Here is a 20,964-nt window from a genome sequence, read left to right as displayed (position 1 = left end):
CATGTTTGCACGTGTTTTAGCTGTTTCAGACATATGTTGCAAGTGTTTCATCTATATGTTGCAAAAGTAGATCTCGTGTTGCACATGTTGCATTGGGACCCACTTGCCGTAGCTGCTTGTTGCAGCTGCTGAGGTGTCGCCATGGGTCACCGTGTGGTCGCCTGAGGACGGCAGACGCATCCACAACACGCATTCACAGGCTGGGCAGGTGACTGGGACCCACATGGGTTCTCACGTGCCGGTGCGGCGGTCAGGGCGGGAAGCAGCGTGAGCGGCCCCGCGTGCAAACGTGAAAACAAAACGAGTGTGACGATCAGGGCAAGGAAGCAGCAGGGGTCCATGTGGTGGGTCGCAAAAACAGACGGCGCGGGCTCCTTTTGCGTGCGGCGCGGTCTCCCGCCTATTAGCGCGAGCCATGTCTGGACTCGGACGTCCGGACACTGGTTATTCCAAAATAAAATAGTAACAAATGTAAACTATAATGTATTGCATAAAAATGAAGTATACTATTATAGACTGGTTGAGGATAAACGATCAATTAAAAGTAGAACATTAAGTATATCTTTTCTTGATTCGCCGGTCACAAGAAGCAAGAGGCACGGTGAACATACATAGAAACACCGATTGCCATGATGAACTACGTATTAGATTTAAATTGGACCTTTTAGGCTTCAGAAACGCCCTTGGTCTATGTCTTTGTACATGTACGACGTACAACGAAACAGACACGTCTCTTTCCAGCGTCGTCGCCGCTTCTCGGCAAGACGCCACGCGCAGTCCGTCGCCGCACGCCCGCAGCCCCGAACCCAGCTCTTCCCAGCGAGGTTTTCGATGATGATAACCCAAGACGTACGCTCCCGCAGTCCCCAGCTTTCGAAATCTCAGCTGCCATTGTTTAACGTCGCTCGCCCGCCTCGCGGTGCATTGTTTATTTAACAATTTGGATCTGTTCTGGCCAGATCTCCGGGCCGGCTCCAAGAAAACAGATTGGGAAGACGCGTATGCGCCGAAGGGCCCAGCTGGGCAACATGCATGCAATGCATGGGAGGCCATTAGCTATTTGACTCCAAATGGTACAAACCTGTTTTTTAAAGAAAAGATGGTACAAACCACGAATTTCTATCTCTGCCAAGAGCTTATACTATACTATAACAGTTCTTGGACGGTGCCATCCATACACTCCGCACACGGCACTCCCAATCGTACAAGCGAGGAGATCGCGTCTGACTCTGACGTCTCTTGGACTCACACACACGGAGGCAATGTGAGCTGATCGCCTTCGGTAACCACCCAGACATCTAATCGATTCTGGGTTTGGGGTGATCTCAAATCTGATTGGACAAAGCAGAATCGGCGATCGATCACGTGAATGGAGGCGAAGAAGTACGTTTTGCCCTGCACCTGCCCGAGGTCCAGCACGAACTGCTGATTCACTCTATCATCAGTGGAGGGACCCGCGTCATCGTCATCTTTTCGAACACCGTTTCTATAGTCTGATGAAACTGCTCGCGCGTTGTACTTGTGCGAGATTGTTTTTGCGATCAATGCGTGGCGCTGCTGTCCACCACGTGTAGTTCGCGCGCCCTGTGCGCTGCTGCCGGGTGGACACGGCGCAGAGAGAGCCGTCTCAGCACCTTTCTTCAGCTCCCAAAGGTATAGTATATAGGGAGCTTTAGTTGTCTGTTGACAGATTTTCTATAGTCACCGACGCCGGCTCCCGATCCGTCCTGCGTCGTCGTGCATCCTAACGCCCTCCTTTCCCTGCTTGTGGGCTTGTGGCTGCACTCTCCTTCTCCAAATCCCGGTTCTCCTTGGTTTGGTCTGCGGATCTCGCGAACTCTAAGCGCGAGCGAGCGAGCGAGCATGGCGTCGCCGTCGTCGGTCGCCGTCTCGTCTCTGGAGACGGAGGCAACCCAGGCTGCCGTGACGAGGGAGCGCAAGCTCAACCCCGACCTGCAGGAGCAGCTTCCCAAGCCATGTAAGCATAGCAACTTCCAATCTTTCATCAATGCCGCCGCCTTAATCTGGCAGCTCAGCTGTGTTCTGCACTAACTGCATGCACTGCATTAGTAGTACATGACAACGAAACATGATGCAGCTCAGGCAGAGCGCACTAGCTCATTGTTTCCGTGTCCCTGTCCCCGCAGATCTCGCGAGGGCAATGGTGGCGGTGGACGCGGACCATCCGAACGGGACCGAGGGGCGCGACCCCCGCGGAATGAGCGTGCTTCAGCAGCACGTGGCCTTCTTCGACCGCAACGGCGACGGCATCGTCTACCCCTGGGAGACTTTCAAAGGTAGGTGAGGTGACCACCACCTGATCGATCGAATCACCCAAATGACATAACATGCATGTTTTCATGCTGGTAAAGTCTGTGGGCCACAGAGCGGAGCCGCGTGCAGAGCAAAATCGTCTTCTCTGCCAGTGGTAGTACATAAATTAGCAATCGATCGACAGGAGAAGATTATTTCATCGATTCCGCTGTTGCAGTGATCCTTTAATCTGCTTTGCCTCCATGATTTTCAGGCATGCGAGCAATAGGGTGTGGGTTCTTTACATCCCTCGTTTTCGGGTTCCTCATCAACCTCGTCATGAGTTAGAGAGAATTCCTTATTTGACAACAGACAAATGACCTGTTCCTTTTTTGGCCCTCAAAAAATTTCCGTTCCCTATTTGACATCGAGTTCAACTTTCGTTCCTTCTACGACACTCCGTTGGGTTTGACATCCATGAACCGTTAACTGCCACGTGAAAAGACGATTTTGTCCCTGTAGGCCCCACCACCCTCCTCTCCTCCCTTTCTTCCCCACGTACGGTCATGGCCGCGCCGCTCCCCGCCCTCGACGAGCTCGCCCCGGCCATGGCCGCGACGGCCCTCAACGAGTTTTCCCCCGGCCATAGTCGCGACGGCCCCCGACGTGCTCGCCCCGGCCCGCCGCACCGAGCTCGCGACGGCCGCGCGCTGTCCTCCCCGAGGTCGCGCCCTCCCTCCCGACCTCGCGCTCTGTCCCGCCATGGCAGCGTGGGAGCTCGGACCGCCGCGCCGCACCACGATCTGGTGGAGCCGGCGCGCCGCCCTCGGCCAGCCCCGCGCCTGCCACCGGCGCGCGAGAGCTCCCCGCGCGAGCTCCTCGTGAGGTTTTCCCCAGCCATAGCCGCGACGGCCCCCGACATGCTCGCCCCGGCCCGCCGCACCGAGCTCACGACGGCCGCGCGCTGTCCTCCCCGAGGTCGCGCCCTCCCTCCCGACCTCGCGCTCCGTCCCGCCATGGCAGCGTGGGAGCTCGGACCGCTGCGCCGCACCGCGATCTGGTGGAGCCAGCGCGCCGCCCTCGGCCAGCCCCGCGCCTGCCACCGGCGCGTGAGAGCTCCCCGCGCGAGCTCCTCGCGAGAGGGAGCCATGGCTGCACCAGCCACGCGAGCTCCGGCCGCGCCCGCATCCCACGCCGCGAGAGCCCATCCTAAACCGCGCCATGGCCGGTGCCGACCTTCGCCTGAGCTCCTCCCCTCCATGGCCGGCGCCGACCTCCGCCTGAGCTCCTCCCCGCCATGACCTCCGTCGACCTCAGCCCGAGCTCCTCCGCCAGCGAGCAGCGCCGCCCTCCCCTGCCTCATCCACCAACAAGCCGCGCCGCCCTCCCCTGCCTCCTCCATCAGCGAGCAGCGCCGCCACTCCCTGCATCCTCCACCAGCGAGCGGCACTGCCATCCCTTGCCTCCTCCGCCAGAAAGGGAAGAGAGGAGGGAGAAGGTGGTGGGGCCCACAGGGACAAAATCGTCTTTTCACGTGGCAGTTAACGGTTCACGGATGTCAAACCCAACGGAGTGTCGTATAAGGAACGAAAGTTGAACTCGGTGTCAAATAGGGAACGAAATTTTTTTGAGGGCCAAAAAAGGAACGGATCATTTGTCTGGTGTCAAATAAGGAATTCTCTCCATGAGTTATCCCACTCAGCCGGTAACCTTCTGTGGACCTCTCTACATGTTTTGGTTTTGGCTGTTCCGCAGCAGCTTTGCTAGACTGGTGATCTAGCTTTAGACATTCTTTTTCTTAACGAACAAGCAGGAGGAGGCCATTTTTTTATTTTATATTTTTATTTATCCCTTTTGAATCCAAAGTTTTAATAACAACGTATGTGTAACTAGATTTTCAACAAGTAATCCATTGTGACATCTATGTGCTTGGTGTGACTCCCACTACAAAAAAGAAACAATTTTAGGAGAAACTGAATTTTATTGTTATAATAAGCCTCTTTGATCCGTGGTCTCTATAGATCATCTAAAGACCTAATGGTCAAGATCCACCTTTATAAATCCAATTTTAGAGTCGGGTCTCTATAAATGAGGCTATTTTCAAAGGCTGTTATGGAAAACAATTCATAATTTTTCGTATAAAATTTGATGAAGACAGATATATATTACATCAAAGCTGTAGAGCTCCACACGATTTATAACTTGTAGTTAACAACTTTTATACTTGAAAAGGTTAGAGGCCTAATATTCATTTTAAGTTCTCAAATTTTGGATTTTTTTTTTGTTTTTCAAATGACCTTGGATATTCACATGGTTATCCTATTTTTGAAGTTTGAGCTAAGTTCAAAGATCGGTGGCGCATTTTACTAAAACAGATATGTTCTCTTTGAATGTAGGGATGGTTACCATCCCTTTTGCTCTCCGTCCATATAAAGAACATTCATAAGGCTAAACACGGGAGTGATTCTGAAACGTATGACACATTGACACTGAAGGGAGGTATGTCTTGCTTATTCTCTTCTGAAAGGCCACAAATTTAAAGTCATTCTCGACATAAAATCTCTCTTTAAATGCAACCAGTGCCGGCCCTAAGGGTAGGCCAGGAGGTTCGACGGCCGAGGGCCCAAGCAGAGGAGGGGCCCAAGCCCAGGTATACAAATCCTCATGTCCTATAGTCCATTAGACATTAGCAAACTAATAAAAAGAGAGACATAGAACTGGCTAGGCGGTCCAAAAAGACAACATTGACATTTCTTTCTTAGTTTCCTTTCTCCACGGCCCTCGGGTAGAGAGGAGACGAGGAGTCACGCTGCACACAACACACTCTGATCATGAGTTCGGGACGTGCGCTTTACACGCGCGGAGCTGGTGAGCCGCGCCGCCGCGAAGAGCTAGACTTATGAATTGCGATTCTTTGCTTCTTATGAATTGCGATCATCGATTAGTTGTTTAGGCCCAAGGTATTTTTTCCTTTTTATTTTTAATCCAAATTAATTATTTGTATAGTATTCCAGACTTCTAGTACTTTGTACCCATATAATCATTTTTTTTAATTTACATGTTAGAATTTTATAATATTACCTAAGAAACATTTGTCATGGGGTGAGAAAAGAAAGCGAATATATTATTTTTTAATCTATATTATTCCCCGATAATTATCATACATCTACAAATATATTCCTTAATCTATATTGTTTCTCGATAATTATCAGACATGTTAAATTAAAAATATGTTATTGAATTTATTTTTGTTTTGTACGTAAAATTAGCGCATATATATTATAAGATTTTATACATGGTCAAGAGGGGCCATTACAACGAGATCGCCGGAGGGCCTTTAAAATCCTAGGACCAGCACTGAATGTAACTAGTTTTTTCTTAACTTGATCTTGTTCAGGTTTGATCCATCAAAATTCGATGCTATATTTAGCAAGTATGGTCGTACTCATCCAGATGCGTTGACAAAAGACGAGATGAACTTGATGCTTAAGGCAAACCGCAATATATATGATTTCCTTGGCTGGTAAGAACGACATGCTTGAGAAGTACTATTCTTAAATTAACCAATTTTCAGTTACTCGATCTTTTATAATAATGGGTAGTGTTTTTTTTTAATAAAACGTTGATGTCTACACTCGATTATTGGGAAAAATTGTACACTCGAGTCTTGACAGCATCTAAGTAATATTTTCAAATTCTAACGTATAGTAGATTGATGGTATAATACTCCCTCCATTTTTAAACGTATGACACTGTTTACCTTTTTCATTCGTTTGTAAGTCGTCTTTTCTATAGACATTTGTGCAAATAAGCAAACTTACAATGCATACTTAAAGTACTTTGCATGACAGATCTAGTAATACTTATTTCACTCTACCTATTGAATAAATATCGTTGATTAAACTTTGAACATAAATTCAATTTTGCCATATATATTTTAAAAGGGCTGTGTATTTCAGAGTACATTTCAAAACTTTAAGCTTTTTCCCTTATCTCTTTTCTTTTGCCATTGATTGTCTATTTACTATAGATATATTTGTAGTCGCGCTTAAAAGTTTTGTTCCCAAAGTATCAGATTGAAAGATTACATCGTGTATCCACAGGATCGCTGCTATCGGTGAATGGCATTTACTCTACAGCGTGGCAAAGGACAAAGATGGTCTGTTGCAGCGAGAAACTGTCCGGGGCGTGTTCGACGCGAGTCTATTTGAGCGACTGCAAGACAGCAAAAAATCCTCCTGATGGATGGGCCAGACAGGAGTTGTCCACCTCAAGAAGATTGTCGATAGAAAAATTAGCATGTTATACTTGTCCTGTGCAATTTCTTAAAAAGGGTAATTTTGAGTCGTCTTCAAATAAGAAATGCTTTTATATTGTAGTATATACATTCTTATAGTGCAATTATTGTCATCCTTATCTATTCGTGCAGCGCTATGGTCTTGTTCGCTTCTCTTATAATCCGCCTTTTTCAGCATATTTTTTCAGCTGGAACAGTGTTTCGGCTTGTTTTTTCAGCGAACCGAACGTGGCCTATATGTGATTATTTAAGAGTCAAGGCTTTCTCATGTTTATACCATGTCTAGTAAATTTCTCTTGTAATCTTTTTTTTTCTGAAGCTCATGTGTTCAAAATAGGCATGAAAAACGAAAAAAAAAATCCATGAATAGGAGTGAGCAAGAGACAGGCATTAAGAGCATTTCTAGTAAGACTTCTCCACTTAGGCCTCACTTTAGGTGTTAGTAGACAAAAAGACTCACTCCAACATTGACTCCTTATTGAGGCTCCCAAAAGTAGGAGACCCTCCCTCGTTCTTGCCCCTACTTTTCTATTTTCCACCGTTTCCCTCCCTGCTCTCATCTGAATCTAACTTGTGCCCGATCACCTCCGCCCCTTCCTTCGTCCCCATCGACTAGAACCGTTCCTCAGCATGCTCTTCAACCACCACACCTTTCCCCATCCAGCTCCACCACCTGCGGGACCTTCCCCGGTCAGCTCCACCACCATATGCCCTTTCTCAACCACCTCCACCACTTGTGCGCCCTCCCCTAGCCACTTGTCCTGTCGCGTGCCCTTCCCAATGGTCTCCAACACCTGCATGCGCTTCCCTGGCAGCCTCCATCGTCCGCGCACCCTTCCTGACATTAGAATTGCATGTGCAAGCATGGGCTCTACGGGTGGCGGCGTTCAACAACAACTGTGGTGGATCAAGTAATGGGTTGAGGTAGAGGCTAGTGGTGGTGATGGACTGATGGTAATGGAGGAGAGAATTGTTGTATTGCTATGTTTTATGTTTGTGGACTTAATATTCTGATGAATTATGTGACATGATAAACAATGTTGTTTAAATTTGAATTATGTAACATTATTGTTTGAATTTGTGTCCGGTCAAATTGGTATTAGCTTTAAAGAACAAATTTAAAGCCAATACCTTCTAAAAAGTACACATTAGTCATAATAAGTTTTGATCATTAATCATCAAAGCTGAATTAGTAGCCTAGGTGCTTTTAGATATTCAAGGACCCACTAATTTGCATCAAGTACACAGCTTCTAAACTCAATGACTTGAGTGCAAGGAGTTTGTGTCTATTTCCTAAGAGAAGATTGTGTAGAAACAAGAAAAACTAGGTACCCAATTTTTTATGTGGGTCCTACTTTATTAGTGTGATCTAGGGTTGAATATTTAAGAAGAAAAATGTCTTCTTTACTATAGTAAAATCAACAATCTGTTTGATCTCTGAAAACAAGATTTTAGCTCAATATACTCCACTAAACTATCTCAATTGATCCAATAATCCAAATGAGATTCTTTTTTTTTGTTTCTCCATGTATAAGTTGAGTTTTGAGTTCAAATTATGCGAGGAAATAAGAGCAAGCAAGTCCTTGCATTGCAATGGAACGTATACCTTGTCGCGCAGTCACTTGAACAACCTTGTTATGATGTCACTTGAATGACTTGTGGCTTGGAGATTTAGGTAACGGTCGTGTCATATGCTCTAGTAAGCAATCTCTATAATAGGAATCTTGCACCAAAAGTGGATGCAACATACTCAAGTGCCGGCCAGGAGATAGTTGTGACTACTTGTTACATCAAGCTTATTATTCATCTGCTAACCTTATCTCCTAGTCTCTACAATCTCTGAATTTGTTGATCAGATTACGTACAACAAGGAACCGAACACACACAAGACCATGACACATTTACAAGCTAGTCTTTGTAGGATGGATTTGGATTTCAATTGGACTTGTCTATTTATATTTGGATTTCAATCCATCGGCCACCACTAGACCACCACACCTTCTTACATGCGACTCATAGGGAAATTCTATTCATTTGTGTACATATATAACTGGTTAGGTTATTTGTGGTGGAACTTTTTCAACAGGTCTAAATTCAAGTCGTCGGCTTGACATAGATGCTCATATTTCTAGGATTACTTGTGGTGGAACTTTTTCAACATGTCTAAATTCAAGTCCTCGGCTTGACATAGATGCTCATATTTCTAGGGTTATCGGGTTGTTGACTTCAATTGGGGACCAGTCTCTCCTCTTAGGAGTAAGTTGTGTGCTCATACGTTTATAGGGATGAGTGTATATGCATGTTCGTGTGTCTATGTCTGAAAAAAAAAATCTATTTTTTTCTTTTGAGAAAATCCACATTTTAAGGCTCCACTTCTATTCTTGTTCCCTTTGAGAAAAGCCACATCTTAAGGCTCCACTTCTATTCTTGTTCCCTCTGAGAAAAGCCACATCTTAAGGCTCTATTTTTGCCACGTCTGACATCAGTACTATACTACGTATTTCTTAGCATGAATAAGCATGTTTGAGGTTGTCTCGATCCCAAAATATAAAGGATTCTTAGTTATCCTAATTAAGTCAAATCATATTAAGATTGACTAGGTTTATGCAGAAGAATATTGTTTTCTATCAATCAAAAGAAGTAAATTATGAAAATACACAATATAATATATCTAATGAAGCTCGGTTTGCAAAAATATATATCTAATGAAGTTCATTTGATGTCATAAATATTATTATTATTTTCTATAAATTTGATCAAAATTATTAGAATGGTTTGTTTAAGAATAACTTAATATATCTTAGGACCGAGCGAGTATACGAACCAGAAAAATGCACCCACATTTTGGCACGTGAGTACGTGACATGGAAACGGCGATAAAATTGACCAAGGCAGCCAGCATCAGGAACTGACACGTCCATCCTCCCACTCGCCGCACGGCACTGGCACGCCACGAACGTTGAGATGTACACCCTACACCCTACGAGAGTTCGAGTTTGAAACCTAAGTACCCTTTTGTTTAATCGTCGGATCCATTCATATTTTCTGAGGTTAAAAGGTAGCAGTAGCACTACTAAAATTGTGGTGGTGGTGGTGGTGGGGTGGTTAGAGGCAGAACCAGCAATTTTAATTAAGGGGTCTGGACAAATATGATGACACATATAAGCGTATATTTCAATAATTTTTTTTCATGCTTTTGCATGTACAGTTATCATTCATAACGAAAAATAGATGAATTGTTGCATTTTCACAATATTATGATTTAAAATAGATTAATCGTCACATTTTTGCTATAAATTAACAAACTTTATAAGGATATTAGCTGCTACCGCGACACGAACATGTACCCCTGTTCCCTTGCCAAAGTGCCAACAGCCTAAGAGCAGCTCCAGTGTATCTTCAGATCGAACCATGAGCTGAGGTGGATGTTCGATTACCGAACCGAGCACACTACAGACATCGAACCGTGGGATGTCAGAGCAAAAGCGACTCCTACTTTCGGTTCGCGCCATGGACAATAAAAACAAAGCACAGCTCCTAAGTCACTTGCACATGCAGCTGAAGCAAGAAAAGTGTATATGGAGTAGTACTTTTTAATTGTTTCATGGACCCCATTAACCGATGCTTGCACTAGGAGCACCGAACCATCGGCATGTTTGCAGACCCTAAACGATCGTGGATTATTTACTGCTGGTTAATTTGGTGTGAAAAAAAATATTATTCTAGCTTATAATCCACGATCGTATACGAGCCCTGCGTCTCCAAAATCGATTTTTAACTGACCTGTGTCAGTCTCGGTTCGATGTTAGGACTGGAGCTGCCCTAATGAAAATGAAAATGATTTGGGGACGGCAGCATGTCCATGCACGTCAATGCAATTCAAAGTCACAACTCCCACAAGCAAGGAGATCGCGTCACTCACACATGACACACCGGCCGTGAGTGCCCAGTTTATCGAGTCGTTGTAGCCCGGATCAAGGATTGGAAAATCAGTCATCGCAATGCAGTGCAGCAGCAGTGCTGCATTGGGCAAGCGGCGCCGAGCTCGATCACGTGAACTTGCTTGCAGTCCAGACTGCGTCGTGACGAGGTCCTAGCAGGCTAGCACACTGTTTCGGTGGAGGTTTCCCTTCTTCGGGCTCGGACGACGGACGGGTTTCTATCCTAACGATGACACGTTACCACTTTCTGAGGGTTTCTTTTGGCAACAATCGGTGCTTGTCGTGGTGCCTCCCGCGGCCGTCCACGTGCGCTGTTCTCCGTGTGGACGAGGCGGACGGTGCACCGGCACCGCCTGCGCCTGCGTGAGCGGTGCTTCAGTTGCCGCACCGCGAAGCTTTATAAAAAGCAAGCAGAGCGCACGTAGAGACATATACCATCAGCAGCTAGTAGCACATGACTCTGTGTGTGCAACTCGTTTCGAGCCTGTCCGCCCGGAGCCCCCGTCTCGCCGTTCTCCACCTCCGAAGGTACCTGACACTCCTTCCTGCCCCGCGCATCGCATCCGCGCTTTAATTTGGCGGCCTCGGTTCCGGTTGATTCCTCTTTTACTCTCTGCGGGTGTCCGTCGTTTCGTTTCATCCACTCGCCGAACCGATTTGTTTCGTTTTGTTGTTCGATCCGCAGATCCTGTTGCGAGTTCAGCCCTTGTTTACTTCGCGAAATTTGGATTTTGGGGTTACTGTAGCACCTTCGTTTTTATTTGATAAATAGTGTCCAAACATTGACTAATTAGGTTTAAAACGTTTGTCTCGCAATTTCCCACCAAACTGTGCAATTAGTTTTTCTTTTCGTCTACATTTAATGCTCCATGCACGGGCCGCAAACATTCGATGTGACAGGTACTGTAGCAACTTTTTAGATTTTTGGGTCCAACTAAACAAGGTCTCAGCCCGAGAGTGACCATGTCGTCGTACTCGTCGCCGCCCCCGCCGCCGCCGGACCAGTCCCTGGAGACGGAGGCACCCAACGCGCCCGTCACCCGGGAGCGGAGGCTCAACCCCGATCTGCAGGAGCAGCTCCCAAAGCCATGTACTCACCTCGATCTCTGCTTCCTCCACTTTTCTGTTGCCTGTCAGCCTGTACGATTGCCTGTCAGCCTGTATGATGGTCGTTGTGGCTATGGGTCTGTTCGGTTCGTGATCACCCCGTGAATTTTGGTTCATGATCATGATGATCGTTGTGGCTACGGGCCTGTTTCGTTCGTGATCACACCGTGAATTTTGGTTCATGATCGTTGTGGCAAACTATGACACCGACTAACAGCCACTACAACTCTACAGCAAAATACGCATGGAGACAGCGCTACCTGTTTCCTTGTTTGAGAGAGTCGTAATCCAGCTATAGGGCATTGATTCCGTTTTCTTTTTGTCCCTCTCTCCCGGTTCGCAGATCTCGCGAGAGCTCTCGAGGCGGTGGACCCGAGCCACCCGCAGGGGAGCAAGGGGCGCGACCCCCGCGGCATGAGCGTGCTTCAGCAGCACGCCGCCTTCTTCGACTGCAACGGCGACGGCGTCATCTACCCATGGGAGACGTTTCAAGGTACGTGGCACGGTTGGTTGATCAGTCATCACTGGGATGGCTGTGCTAGCTGATGAGAGAAGGCTGTGTGACTGATTCAGCAGTAGTAGCACCGATGATGTTTGTGTTGTCAGTGTCTGTCTGACTTTTGCTCGATGGGCTTAGGATTTTCTGTCTGTGTCTGTCTACTACTTTCAAAAGGATTTGAATTTTCAGACAGACACTGACAGAGAATTCAAATCCTAAACCGTACTGCTGCTGAATCGGTACTTTTTTTTTTTGGCCCATCTAGCAGTAGTCACTACTACTTTCAGCACTGCTTCTGAATCGGTACTGATTCAGCTGCTTAGGATTTGAATTTTCTGTGTGTGTCTGTCTACTTTCAGGCCTGCGAGCAATAGGATGTGGACTCCCGCTATCATTCATGGGCTCGATACTGATCAACCTCTTCCTCAGTTATCCCACTCAGCCGGTAACGTTCTCTCTCGGCCTCTTTCATGTACCTGCATGTTTCCTTTCTGAAATCTGCGGTTACCTTTGCGTTACTGAGCAGCACCACCCCTCAGACATTCAACTCTGGAAGAGTCTTGGCTGTCTCGCCACTTCCTTTTTTAGTAGTATTTATTAAAGGAGAAAGAGGTCTTGTCAATCTCTTTGCAAAAGAAAAGCTCTTGTAATCAGATGCTCTTTCTGAATTTAGGGATGGTTACCTTCTCCTTTGCTGTCCATCCATATAAAGAACATCCACAAGGGTAAGCACGGGAGTGATTCTGAAACTTATGACACCGAAGGGAGGTATGTATAGTACACTAGTACGCATAGCACACTCATTATTGTCTCAGTCTATGACCAAAGGTTTAATGCCGATCCAGCCATAACTAGTCTGTACTTGCTTTAATTGTGCACAGGTTTGATCCATCAAAGTTCGATGCTATATTTAGCAAGTATGGTCGAACTCATCCTAATGCTTTGACAAGAGACGAGTTGGGCTCAATGCTTCAAGGAAACCGCAATACGTATGATTTCCCTGGCTGGTAAGACATAGTTCAACTATCAATGTTTGCGTCTATCAGTTCTATTTTAAACCGTTCTCGGGTTAGCCCAATTTTTCTATTTTTGATAATTCATTTTTTGCACAAGAAGTTGCTTTCAAATGTCCTGTTCTAATGCTTGTATTTTCCGAATGTTGTGTGATCTTGCCCCTTCAGGATGGCCGCTGCCGGTGAATGGTTCTTACTCTACAACTTGGCAAAAGACAAGGATGGCCTCTTGCAGCGTGAAACTGTCCGTGGTCTATTTGATGGGAGCCTATTTGAGCGACTGCAAGACAATAACAACAAGAAGTCGTCCTGAATGCTGAGCATTGTACAGCTCAAAAAAGGGTTGGCAGTACAAAACTACCAGATTATACCAATGGTCGTGTTCAAATAACAGATGCTTCGGCTTTGTCCAACCGTCATTAACTTTGTGTGTTGGGATTTGTTTATATGTGTTTTTTTTATAACGGTTTATATGTGTGTTGTGCCACCAGTTTCTTCTCCTTTTGTCTCACACAGGTACTGAATTACGCCTGTGTTTTCTAGTGTTCACGCGGAAAAATGTGCGTTTAAAAGTGATGGGCAGAACTGTCATGTTGGTCTTGAAATCTGAATTCCTTCTTTTTTACCGAAATTCACGCTCTCTAAATAAACCCAAGGACTTTTTTAAATATTTATCCTGAATATCAGTAACCAAATAACAAGACGTCAATAGCCATTATTCACTGTGAACAAAGGCATTGTTTGACAACATTTGCCAACAGTACCCCTTGGATACAAGAAAAAAGATGCTTGACGCACCATCCATTTTATGCAACCGTACTTACAACAAGGCAGTACAAGGCATTTGATTGATAAGTGAACCACCACCTCAAGGGACTCAAATTATCTGTAAAAATGGATGTATATTCTATCATGGCAATATCATGGCTGTAAAAATAAGGCTGTATAGTCTATCTAAAACGCTCGATTCCAATAAATAATAAGGCAACAAAAAAATTGATTTATGTTGATTTTATTTAAAACTGCATTTTTTGTGTAGAATTTGAAACATTGCACATACTGTCTTTTCATTAGTTCCTCTGGCTACCGGGCAACCAATTGGAAAATTAGTCTTGTAGCATTAAAAGATTGTATTACCATAGATGTACCATTAAAACATTTAACAACTGCTACATACCATTACAAGTTTACAACGGCATAGGCGATGGCGAAGCTAGAGAAAATTGAAGAGGTACACTTGCCTTGTGGGTGTAAAGACTTATGCCATGAAGAGTGCATATATAATGAAAATTTAGTTATTATAACCGATTTTTGAATTTTTGGGGGTGCATGTGCACCCCAAGTCATACTATAACTTCGCTCCTAGGTATAGGTTTTACCATTCGGTATACTTTCAATCAATTACAAAAGCGAAGACGACGTATAATATGATGAAGTAGATGTCAGTGTAATTGAGTTACTCGTTAGGTCGCTTCGATTAAGTTAGCTCAGGGTAGTTCATCTAAGCAAAGAGTGGCATAAAGTTGTTAGTTGTTCAGTCCGTGAATTGAAATTGTACAGGATGAATGATGCGCTCGTAAATGATTTAAAACGAAGAGAGTATATGCTAGTGTAGTTGAGTTGCTCGTTGGGATTTTACCTAAGTTAACTCACGATAGTTCATCTAAGAATTAGTGGCGTGAAGTTGATAGTTGTCGGTCGATGAATTAAAATTATGTAGGATAAGTGATGTACTCTTCCTAGTTTTTAACAAGGTGTGACTAAAAGGTTAGGCTGCTATTTATCTTTTTATTTTCTATGTCTAATAAAAAACATGGCAAAAAGGAAAACATGCACTATGGGTGTGATTGGTAGCCCTGATGGAGCCATCCAAAACGTCATCTGGCACTATGTCATGCACTGTCTCTGTGTTTGGATGCCTGTGCCAAACGAAATCGATGCACCGAACTATGCATTTGAGGCCCCTCGTGCAGGCTCTGCAGGGTACGTAGAAATCGGGCTTCCCACGTAAGCCGAGATGGTGTGGTGCGACGCATGATCCAGGACCCATATATCATACACTCAAAACTCGCATCGAGAATGCCCTGTTTGATCGTGCATCTCACCGTCGTGGACGGACTCTCCGTCCGGCTCCCCCTCTTCCAAGCAACCAATCACGCCCTGTCTGTACAGGAAGACGAAATGTTCCCCGCACGGGCGGCGGCGCGTTGGCCAACCTCCGGTTCCATGTCGGCCACCGCGCTCTTCCTGCCCGCAAACCCAAACTCCACGCCTAGTCCCGCTAGCACTCTCCGGCAACCTGCGCCGGCTTCTACCTCCGGAAAGCTCCACTTCCCGCTCCGCCTCCCCCGCCATGCCCGCGCTAGGACCTATCGCTCCGCCGCGTTCGGGAGGGGATCGCCTGTGGCCGGGCGTAAAGAGAAGGACCACTACGCCACGCTGAACATCCGCCGCGACGCCACGCTCCAGGAGATCAAGGCTGCCTACCGGATTCTCGCCCGCAAGGTGGTATTCGCTTTCCCTTCCCCTTCCCCTTCCTACCGCGTTTAGATTGGTGTTGCGTTGTATTAATTTCCCTACGGTTATTAATTTGAGCCATCTGCATATTTTCTAGATCCTAATGCTGGGAAGTAGTAGCATTTTTTAAGGGTTTACAAAGCAAACTCCAAATTTGTCATTTTTGTTCTTGGTGCTTATCACTCATGCTGTGTTGGATCAGTTTTTGACATGTTTATAGTTATTAGTGCCAAAGCTACATACATTGAACATATTTCCCTGGTTTGCTTTCGGCTACAGTACCATCCTGATATGAATAAGAGTCCTGAAGCAGAAGAGAAGTTCAAGGAGATCAGTGCTGCATATGAGGTAATCTTCTGCCTTGTGGCTTCAGCTGAAGTGCTGAAGGAGAATAGCACTAGAACGTGCTTAGTATTAGATTAATTTATCTGTGATTTTGGTATTACTTAAATGATAGACATTAATCTACTCTATCAATGTAGACATGTCTTGTGTAAAATGTGATGTAAACCGAACTGGAGCGACAATTCCTTAAGGTTTTTGCAAGACCTTTTACTTCAAAAAATGATAGGCTCTCTACATGTCTCATGATCTCACCATGATTGTTGTGTACTTAATTTCTGGTTTATGCCCCTTTATCTGATAGAGTTTGAGTTGCATCTTAAAGGAAGGCAGTGAAACGTTACAAACCTGGTTTTTCAACAATATCCTGGAATCGTAATGAAATTTACTTTGTATTTAACCAGTGTATTTAGAATGTGGTTAGTTCACTTGGCTGCTTCTACAGAATATATATGAGCAGAACACTTACAAATGTGATGATACTCCCTCCAGTCATTATTACTTTACATTTCTTACAGCAAAATACAACTAACTTCAGGACAACTTGGCTGCCTGAAATTTCAATTGATATTGACCGCAGGTAGTATTTGATGATGCTATCAGATGACCATCCTTTTATGTGATCTGTACTATTATCTTCTTCAGGTTCTATCTGATCAAGATAAAAGATCTTTATATGACCGCTTTGGAGAAGAGGGGATCAGTGGTGATTACAGAGATGGAGATATTGGCACACATGGGGTACACAATTTATTTAGCACTAAGTCATTTTCTTTTTTGACCAGTTTGATTCCTATATTGGGATATAAATTTATTTTCCTTTAGATGCTCTTTTTCTCTAGCCAACATCCGCTTTGTTGGTAAAGTGCATTTATGCCCACCAGTTAATGTAATAGCAGTAAGAACTGTTCAATTTGATGTTCTTATGGATGGACTTATAGACTGGCTTCTCACCTTACCTTAAGCGAATGTTTTGATCTCAGAAACTCGACTTCTACATCAGCCTGATTTCCATTGATTGAGAAAATGGAAAACTGCTAGTTAATAGAGAAGTCATAGTTTGATTTTTTTTAACTAGGCTCTAGGGCCTTTTAATATAGTTTGAAATTTTTGATTGACTTGACCTTTGGCATTTTTTTTTTTTATTTTGCAGATTGATCCATATGAACTCTTCAATGCATTCTTTGGTGGTTCTGACAAGCTTTTTGGGGATAGTATGGGCTCTGGAGGATTTCATTATAGTGCAGAAGCAAAGGGCAATAGGGCACTTAATATCAGGTAACAATTTCAACTTAGCACCATATCAGAATGTTAGATCTTGAATAGCTGTTTACAGCTTATTTTCTACTTTACAGCTATAATCTGCTCCTTTCTTTTGAAGAATCCATCCTCGGAGTCAAACGTGAAATCAATGTTTTTCGTCATGAAACTTGTGGCACCTGCCATGGAACTGGAGCTAAATGTAGCAATGACATTACAGAATGCACCCGATGCAGAGGTCAAGGCAGGTTGATGAAAACTCAAAGGACACCTTTTGGTACAGTTTCTCAGGTGTAGTTATTTCTTCATGAAATATGGTTTGTCAGTTATTTTCTATATTCACCTCCATTGCTAGTTGGACCAATGTTCCTTACTATCATGGATCCTAAATTTACTTATACTACCAGTACAAACTGTCGTCTTAGAACAACTTCTAATACTTTAAAGTCTTTAACCACGACTGTACATTCTCCCATGAAAATGTTATTAATGGATTCATCATCTTTTTTTTTTTGGTTAAATCCAAATGAGAAGAACCAGCAACAAAATGTGTGATATTACTTGGTCCGTGTAACCTATTTAACGTTGTTGTTAACTTACTGTTTGCTCATTTTTTTATAGTTTTATTTCCTGAAGTTCAACATAATATAGCTTATGCAATATCTTATGTTGTTGTATTCTGTAGATATCTTCATGCTTAAATTGTGAAGGCAGCGGGAAGGTAATTACTGAACATTGCGCAGAATGTTACGGTTCGGGCAGAGTCCCAGTTGAATGCATTATCAAAGTAGATATACCTGGAGGTATTGATGATGGCTCCACCATTCGAATTAGTGGTGGAGGTAATGCTGATAAGCAAAGGCAAGCATTGGTCAGCTGTTATATAATATCTTGGTCATGCATCATTTGTGTTTGTTGTTGTTGTTGTTGTATGCATCATTTGTGTAGTTTGTTATATGTTTGATTTGAGTGTAACTTTTTTAAAGCTTTTACGAGATGGCAAGGTGGTGGTTGAGTTGCATAACTGAGTAATACCACCTGGATGATATGTTAAACCCATTTCAGTTGTTACTAAAATGGGTCCATGACCACACCTATCTCTTTTAAATAGACACCCACCAGAATTACATGCTAACGATTTAAGATCCACCTATGGTAATAGATGTAACCATTACATGTTATGCATTTCTATCTTATTGTGCAGGGGTGCAAGTGGTGACCTGTATATATTTGTTCGCATTAATGAAAAACAAGGCATCCACAGAGATGTTCTCAATTTGTACTCAGAGGTTTCAGTTGATTATACTGATGTGATTTTAGGAACCACAGTGAAGGTTAGCTGTTAATGCGATTTTAGGAACCTCATTCATATTATGCCTTGTCTACCTTTTTTTTCTCAAACACGCAGGAGAGCTATGTATCATTATATTAAGAAGAAATATGCCTTGTATACCAATATCATGTGTTGTCAAAATATATATGAAATTGACGTGTGTTTGATGAACTCAAGTCTAACTTATGTTAATTCCATAGTTCTGGCAATATTCTCATTTAGTTCTAGCAAACCTCCCAGTTCAGCTTAACCTAGCAAGGAAGTTTATGTTTTCAGGTTGAAACAATAGAAGGACTCAAGGATCTCCACATTCCTCCTGGCACTCAGCCTGGAGAGAACTTAAAATTTTGTCAACTGGGAGTTCCAGACATTAAGAAGCCTAATGTCAGAGGAGATCACTACTTCATGATAAAGGTGAAGATCCCGAAGAGTATCAGGTTTGAATTGCTGGCACTTTCTAATAGCTCAGGGAAGGATATTGTATTTACAATCAACAATCTGACGAGATTGATCGATGTTTTCTCCAACTTCAGTTATTTTTGCTTTCTTGATTAAATTGCGTGCAGCTCTCCTGCATCGTTCAAAAAAAACCAGCAATTTTGTTGTTTTAACCTCAAGAGGTTACTAAAACCTATAACATTGTTGTTTTTCTATTACATCCTTTAATGGCATATCTATCATATATCATCTAATTAAGTGTAAATATGAACTACAGATAATTGGAAATCTAGTCCAGCAGAAGCATTTCTTCTTGTGTTATGGTGTTAGCATGGGTTTGTATGGTTCTTTCGTAAGGGAGGATCTTGTGTTTTGTTCTCTTCTTAATATAATGATGCGCAGCTCTCGTGCATGTTCGAGGAAAAAAAAACCATTTTAGCATCCCAAATATGGTCTCGGTTCATATTGTTTTGACTTTTGGTGTATAACTTCTGACAGTTATTTTGACTTCTACAGTGGCCAGGAACGTTTGCTGGTTGAAGAGCTTGCCACACTAAAGAAAGCTCAGAATAACTCAGTTCCCGGTGAAGTTTAATCCTTTTTCTTGAGTTATTGTTGTTAGCATCTGTCTCATGGGTTGAGTCCTGAGCCTGTTTTGTGCCTTTTCTTTGTCTTATTCAGAAATTACAAAAATAGAAAATTTTCGGGAGAGAAACCATCATCCATCTGCCAAGAGAAGATCGTTCTGGGGATCTGTCTGGAATTTGTTCAGGTAGTCATCATTTCTCATTATTTTTTCTTGTCATGAAATGTAAGTAGGCTTATACTGATTGCGCCAATATGATTTGTTTTTTATTGATCTGCCAAGCTAGTTTTAGTACCTAGTGCATGACGACAAGGACAGACTTGGTGCTCTTCGAATCTCTGATTGCTCTTCTTTTTTTTTGGGGGGGGGGGGGGGGGAGGAATGTTATTTAAAGGCAAGGACATATGTATATGTGGTTCAGATGCCTAGCTCATCTACACTGCCCTCATTCTGTAAAACTCGAATCCACTTTTGATAAGGCTATTTAATAATTCCATTCAAACCATTCTAGGGATGATAAAGGTGATCAGAGATTTGCTTCAATCAGTGTGCAACCTATTATCCCAGGATGGAATTCTGGCCGAGGAACTGATACTGCTGTCCCCTTGCTGTTAAAAGGATTCCTCATGACCGCAGCACTCTTATTTGTAATCAGCAGAACCAGTAAACTCAGGTACATTCGGAAGCGTGTTGACCGTCCAACTCAAGCCAAAATACCTGCAGAGCCAGAGTGAATTTCTGTTGTCCACGTTTCTGAACGTTAACGACATCACAGTTTTGGTGATCATCATTTCATAGTTTTGCCGCGCAAAGCTTGTTCTGGGAAAAGAACCCATCCCGGCCGGCTTTGCTTGTAATGCATGGTGTCCAGACGTACCAGTAACAGGTTAACAACGGTGACATAGAATGATATGGGCTGCTTCTCATTGGCCATTTCTTGATTCATTATTCCAATATGTAGAAGACACTTGCAGCAATTTTGAGTTTTGACAAAAACCCACAGGAAAGACATGAAGAAAAAGCCTGTTTGGTTGGCTGGTTCGTATCGTGGCTGGTTCGTGAAGAAGTACTGCTGGCTGGTTTGTGTGAGAGAAAAATATTGTTCCGACTGAAAATTTACGATCGTTTACGATAAGCCACGGTCAAACGAACAGGCTGTGGCCATGGGCTAATGTACACTGTATGCATCTTGTCTGCGCAAAGTTTTGTAATCTTCCGGGCTTGATATTGGTTAACGATTTTGTTGCAAACAACAGCTCTGACGCGAGACTAACTTCTTCGATGGGCCAATAATGGCTACTGATACATAATCACAAACACAGCAATATCTCCGTACAGTAAATAGCAATGACAACTATTCATACAATCTGATTTCAAA

General features: G+C 43.8%; 3 protein-coding genes across 5 annotated transcripts; all 3 read left to right on the top strand.

Moving 5' to 3' along the window:
- Positions 1-1,743: 1,743 nt before the first annotated feature.
- LOC136549823 (peroxygenase-like) lies at positions 1,744-6,575 on the top strand. The gene is made up of 7 exons (XM_066541245.1): positions 1,744-1,978; positions 2,148-2,297; positions 2,528-2,596; positions 3,927-3,958; positions 4,650-4,756; positions 5,651-5,776; positions 6,357-6,575. Exons 1-7 carry the CDS (start codon positions 1,864-1,866, stop codon positions 6,493-6,495), a joined length of 738 nt encoding a protein of 245 aa, XP_066397342.1. The 5' UTR covers positions 1,744-1,863; the 3' UTR covers positions 6,496-6,575.
- Positions 6,576-10,945: 4,370 nt separating this feature from the next.
- LOC136549818 (peroxygenase-like) lies at positions 10,946-13,689 on the top strand. Its single transcript, XM_066541239.1, has 8 exons — positions 10,946-11,019; positions 11,177-11,197; positions 11,445-11,581; positions 11,942-12,091; positions 12,457-12,542; positions 12,771-12,865; positions 12,979-13,104; positions 13,279-13,689. Exons 1-8 carry the CDS (start codon positions 10,946-10,948, stop codon positions 13,421-13,423), a joined length of 834 nt encoding a protein of 277 aa, XP_066397336.1. The 3' UTR covers positions 13,424-13,689.
- Positions 13,690-15,224: 1,535 nt separating this feature from the next.
- On the top strand, positions 15,225-20,519 carry LOC136549806 (uncharacterized). 3 transcript variants are annotated; one of them, XM_066541214.1, is made up of 11 exons: positions 15,225-15,615; positions 15,907-15,975; positions 16,615-16,710; positions 17,123-17,247; positions 17,325-17,520; positions 17,915-18,090; positions 18,434-18,563; positions 18,839-18,999; positions 19,517-19,584; positions 19,682-19,772; positions 20,098-20,519. In XM_066541214.1, the coding sequence occupies exons 1-11, from the start codon at positions 15,292-15,294 to the stop codon at positions 20,318-20,320; spliced, it is 1,659 nt and encodes a 552-aa protein (XP_066397311.1). In that variant the 5' UTR covers positions 15,225-15,291; the 3' UTR covers positions 20,321-20,519. The 3 variants fall into 3 exon arrangements, 2 of the variants coding, with proteins under 2 accessions (XP_066397311.1, XP_066397325.1); XR_010782048.1 differs by having other exon boundaries at positions 18,839-18,976; positions 19,517-19,772; positions 20,098-20,155; XM_066541228.1 differs by lacking the exon at positions 20,098-20,519 and having other exon boundaries at positions 18,839-18,976; positions 19,682-19,778.
- Positions 20,520-20,964: the final 445 nt, after the last annotated feature.

Source organism: Miscanthus floridulus, chromosome 1, assembly GCF_019320115.1.
Source record: "Miscanthus floridulus cultivar M001 chromosome 1, ASM1932011v1, whole genome shotgun sequence".
Taxonomy (NCBI): Eukaryota; Viridiplantae; Streptophyta; class Magnoliopsida; order Poales; family Poaceae; genus Miscanthus; species Miscanthus floridulus.
The sequence above is the reverse complement of the archived record's forward strand: the minus strand, read 5'-3'. Positions and strand labels throughout refer to the sequence as shown.

What these genes read in the sequence shown, in the direction of transcription:
- LOC136549823 (XM_066541245.1), top strand. Translation starts at nt 1,864, where the DNA reads ATGGCGTCGCCGTCGTCGGTCGCCGTCTCGTCTCTGGAGACGGAGGCA. An exon ending in TGAGTTATCCCACTCAGCCG is followed by an intron (nt 3,959 to 4,649) that starts GTAACCTTCTGT and finishes CTTTGAATGTAG; the next exon opens with GGATGGTTACCATCCCTTTT. An exon ending in TTGACACTGAAGGGAGGTAT is followed by an intron (nt 4,757 to 5,650) that starts GTCTTGCTTATT and finishes GATCTTGTTCAG; the next exon opens with GTTTGATCCATCAAAATTCG.
- LOC136549818 (XM_066541239.1), top strand. Translation starts at nt 10,946, where the DNA reads ATGACTCTGTGTGTGCAACTCGTTTCGAGCCTGTCCGCCCGGAGCCCC. An exon ending in GGAGCAGCTCCCAAAGCCAT is followed by an intron (nt 11,582 to 11,941) that starts GTACTCACCTCG and finishes CCCGGTTCGCAG; the next exon opens with ATCTCGCGAGAGCTCTCGAG. An exon ending in CCCATGGGAGACGTTTCAAG is followed by an intron (nt 12,092 to 12,456) that starts GTACGTGGCACG and finishes GTCTACTTTCAG; the next exon opens with GCCTGCGAGCAATAGGATGT.
- LOC136549806 (XM_066541214.1), top strand. Translation starts at nt 15,292, where the DNA reads ATGTTCCCCGCACGGGCGGCGGCGCGTTGGCCAACCTCCGGTTCCATG. An exon ending in CTTTTGGTACAGTTTCTCAG is followed by an intron (nt 17,521 to 17,914) that starts GTGTAGTTATTT and finishes TGTATTCTGTAG; the next exon opens with ATATCTTCATGCTTAAATTG. An exon ending in TCTGTCTGGAATTTGTTCAG is followed by an intron (nt 19,773 to 20,097) that starts GTAGTCATCATT and finishes AAACCATTCTAG; the next exon opens with GGATGATAAAGGTGATCAGA.